Genomic DNA, 2,644 nt, shown 5'->3' with positions numbered 1-2,644 from the left:
TCGGCATAATTCGATTTTAAGAACAATGTAATTTTCAAGTATGAAATTTTGATTATTTAGTTTTATCCTCCTTTCCCCATAAGAGCCAGCAAAAATAAAACGATGGTTTAAAGTGCAATAGTCATTTCAGATTAGGATGCGTAGGTTAATATTTACGTTATATATATGAAAGGTGAAACATTTTAGAATCCGTCGGGAGAAAAGGTTTTGGCCTATTGTGGATGAATTAAGAAAAATAAACTTAAATATCGCGCCGTTGTGATCGTGCATTACGTACGCGTGCGATACAAAACGGCCATTACATTGCAAATTGAAGGTCGAACACACAATAAATTCCTCATAGGTGTCTCTCAAGCTGCTCTGTCTACTTCTCTCTCAGATCTCACTGTTGGGAGTTGTCTATTGCACGCTAGTTGTGTGTGTGTGTGTGTGTTGAAGTGAGGTGTAAAGTGTTCCCCATTAGTCAGCATAATGCCCCGTACGAGAAGGAAATTGGACATTGAAGCCAGAGCAAAAATAGTTACTTTACGAGAAGAAGGCTATACAATATGGGAAGTAGCCGCAAAAGTGAAAATACCCCATACTACAGTGTATGATACCTTAAAACGATTTGCTGAAACAGGGGGAAATCGCTCTCGAGCAAGATCTGGAAGGCCTAGAGCTACTACTGCAAGGGAGGACAAGTACATTATAGTGACAAGCAAACGCAACAGGTTGAAAACAGTGCCCCAAATACAAGCTGAAGTGAACGAAACTCGCAAAAAGCCGATCAGCTATGAAACTGTCCGGACGCGGTTAGTTAATGCGGGACTAAACGGTTGTGTGCAACTAGGAAACCGCTCTTGCGCCCTCAAAACAAAAAGAAGAGATTGTTGTGGGAAAGAAAATTTGCAAGCTGGGGGCCAGAGCAGTGGAACAAATGCCTATTTACTGACGAATTAAAGTTTGAGCTCTTCAGTCATAGACGCAGGGTTTTTGTGCGTCGCTCCAAGGGCGAAAGACTGCTTCCGTCGTGTATTTTGTCAACGGTAAAGCACGGAGGTGGTTCTGTGATGGTGTGGGGTTGCTTTTGTAACAATCAAGTGGGGGATTTAGTGCAAATACAGGGTGCAATGCAGAAAGAACAGTACCATCAGATTTTGATCAGACACGCAGTGCCATCTGGGAAGAGGCTCATTGGTCATGGTTTCATCATGCAGCAAGACAATGACCCAAAACACACATCCCAACTTTGTAGAGGTTATTTGTTAGCAAAAGAGCAACACGAAGATCTCAAGAATATGGTGTGGCACCCATGATCACCGGATTGTAATCCAATTGAGTTACTGTGGGATGAGCTTGATAGGGCAATTCGAAAGATGCGCCCCTCTAGCGAGAAACACTTATTTGAGTGTCTTCGCAAAGCGTGTATAGGAATCAAGTCCGAAACTCTACAGAAACTAATACGGCGAATGCCCAAAGTCTGTAAAGCTGTTATCACAGCACGTGGAGGCTACTTTGATGAATCAAAGATTTAAATTTTTGACAAAACAATGGTCGGGGGTAGTATATATATATATATATATATGTGTGTGTGTGTGTGTGTGTGTGTAGTTTGATGCTTGAGGTAGTACGTAGTTTAGTGAGAGTGTGGAGTGAGTGAAAATGTATTTATTAACGATGTGATAACAATTTATTTAGTGTTACAATATTTCACCACAGTGTAGAAGAAATTATTCCGTGTGAATTTATATAGTACCTCTTATATTATATAGCGAACTTCCTTGTACCGAATGTCATTTGGCATTGCTAACCCCGAAGTTAACAGTGAAAGCACTTTTCAAATCAATTAACTTTTCCAATATTACGAGCTACCACTTTGTATTTTGGTTAAGGTATCTGCAGAATAGGTCAATAGAATGTATGAACTAGCTATGTCGAAAATCTCAGGTTGATTCGAGTGTCAATAGATGAGAAATAAGAAAAAATCAACTTTACGTTTTTGCTTAACAGCAACCAGCTGATCTCATATAGCTTAAATGGTGAAATGTTAGTGATTGTTTGAACCGTGCTGTCAGTACAGCAGTTGTATGCGTGTGTTTGTTGGTGATTAATTTGTACCGATGAGAATATATTGCAGTATGATTGCCGTATTTACATATCAGAATTTTAGTATAGTTACATGAATAGTAAAATGATATGTCCATAAATAGGTAGTTACTATACAGATTATCCAGTAATGTTGTTGACATTTTTCAAGTGTAGGAAAATTTCGGTTGTCGACTACATTTTTCAAGTGTAGGTATTCCTCTTCCTTATAGATATATATGTATGTATTATGATTTTTACGTCGTAACATAGGCACCAGTAAATAATCTAGTGTGAGTTCATTTATATTTTGTTTTGCCACATGGTTAGGTATATATATATATATATATATATATATATATATATATATATATATATATATATATATATATACAGAGTGCGGCACTTAAAACCGGCCCGTCGTAATATTCTGGTATATTGTGTTTTGGCAACACTTAAATAATCTACCTTCCTACCAAGAGATGGCGTGTCGAGGTCGGGTCGACTTACGTGACCTGCAGCAGTCACGTGCAGCCGCAGCCAGTGAAACTTATCGAAACCAGTTGAGAAAAAGGCC

General features: G+C 38.7%; 1 protein-coding gene across 1 annotated transcript; it reads left to right on the top strand.

Annotated features, from left to right (window-relative positions):
- Positions 1-471: 471 nt before the first annotated feature.
- Positions 472-942, top strand: LOC145660953 (uncharacterized). The gene has a single exon (XM_081726398.1). It carries the CDS (start codon positions 472-474, stop codon positions 940-942), a length of 471 nt encoding a protein of 156 aa, XP_081582524.1.
- Positions 943-2,644: the final 1,702 nt, after the last annotated feature.

This window comes from Thermobia domestica, chromosome 9, assembly GCF_964235325.1.
Source record: "Thermobia domestica chromosome 9, izTheDome1.hap1.1, whole genome shotgun sequence".
Lineage (NCBI taxonomy): Eukaryota > Metazoa > Arthropoda > Insecta > Zygentoma > Lepismatidae > Thermobia > Thermobia domestica.
Note: the sequence above shows the minus strand (reverse complement) of the source record. Positions and strands in the feature narration are given on the sequence as shown.

Coding starts and splice junctions, on each gene's coding strand:
- LOC145660953 (XM_081726398.1), top strand. CDS start 472: ATGCCCCGTACGAGAAGGAAATTGGACATTGAAGCCAGAGCAAAAATA.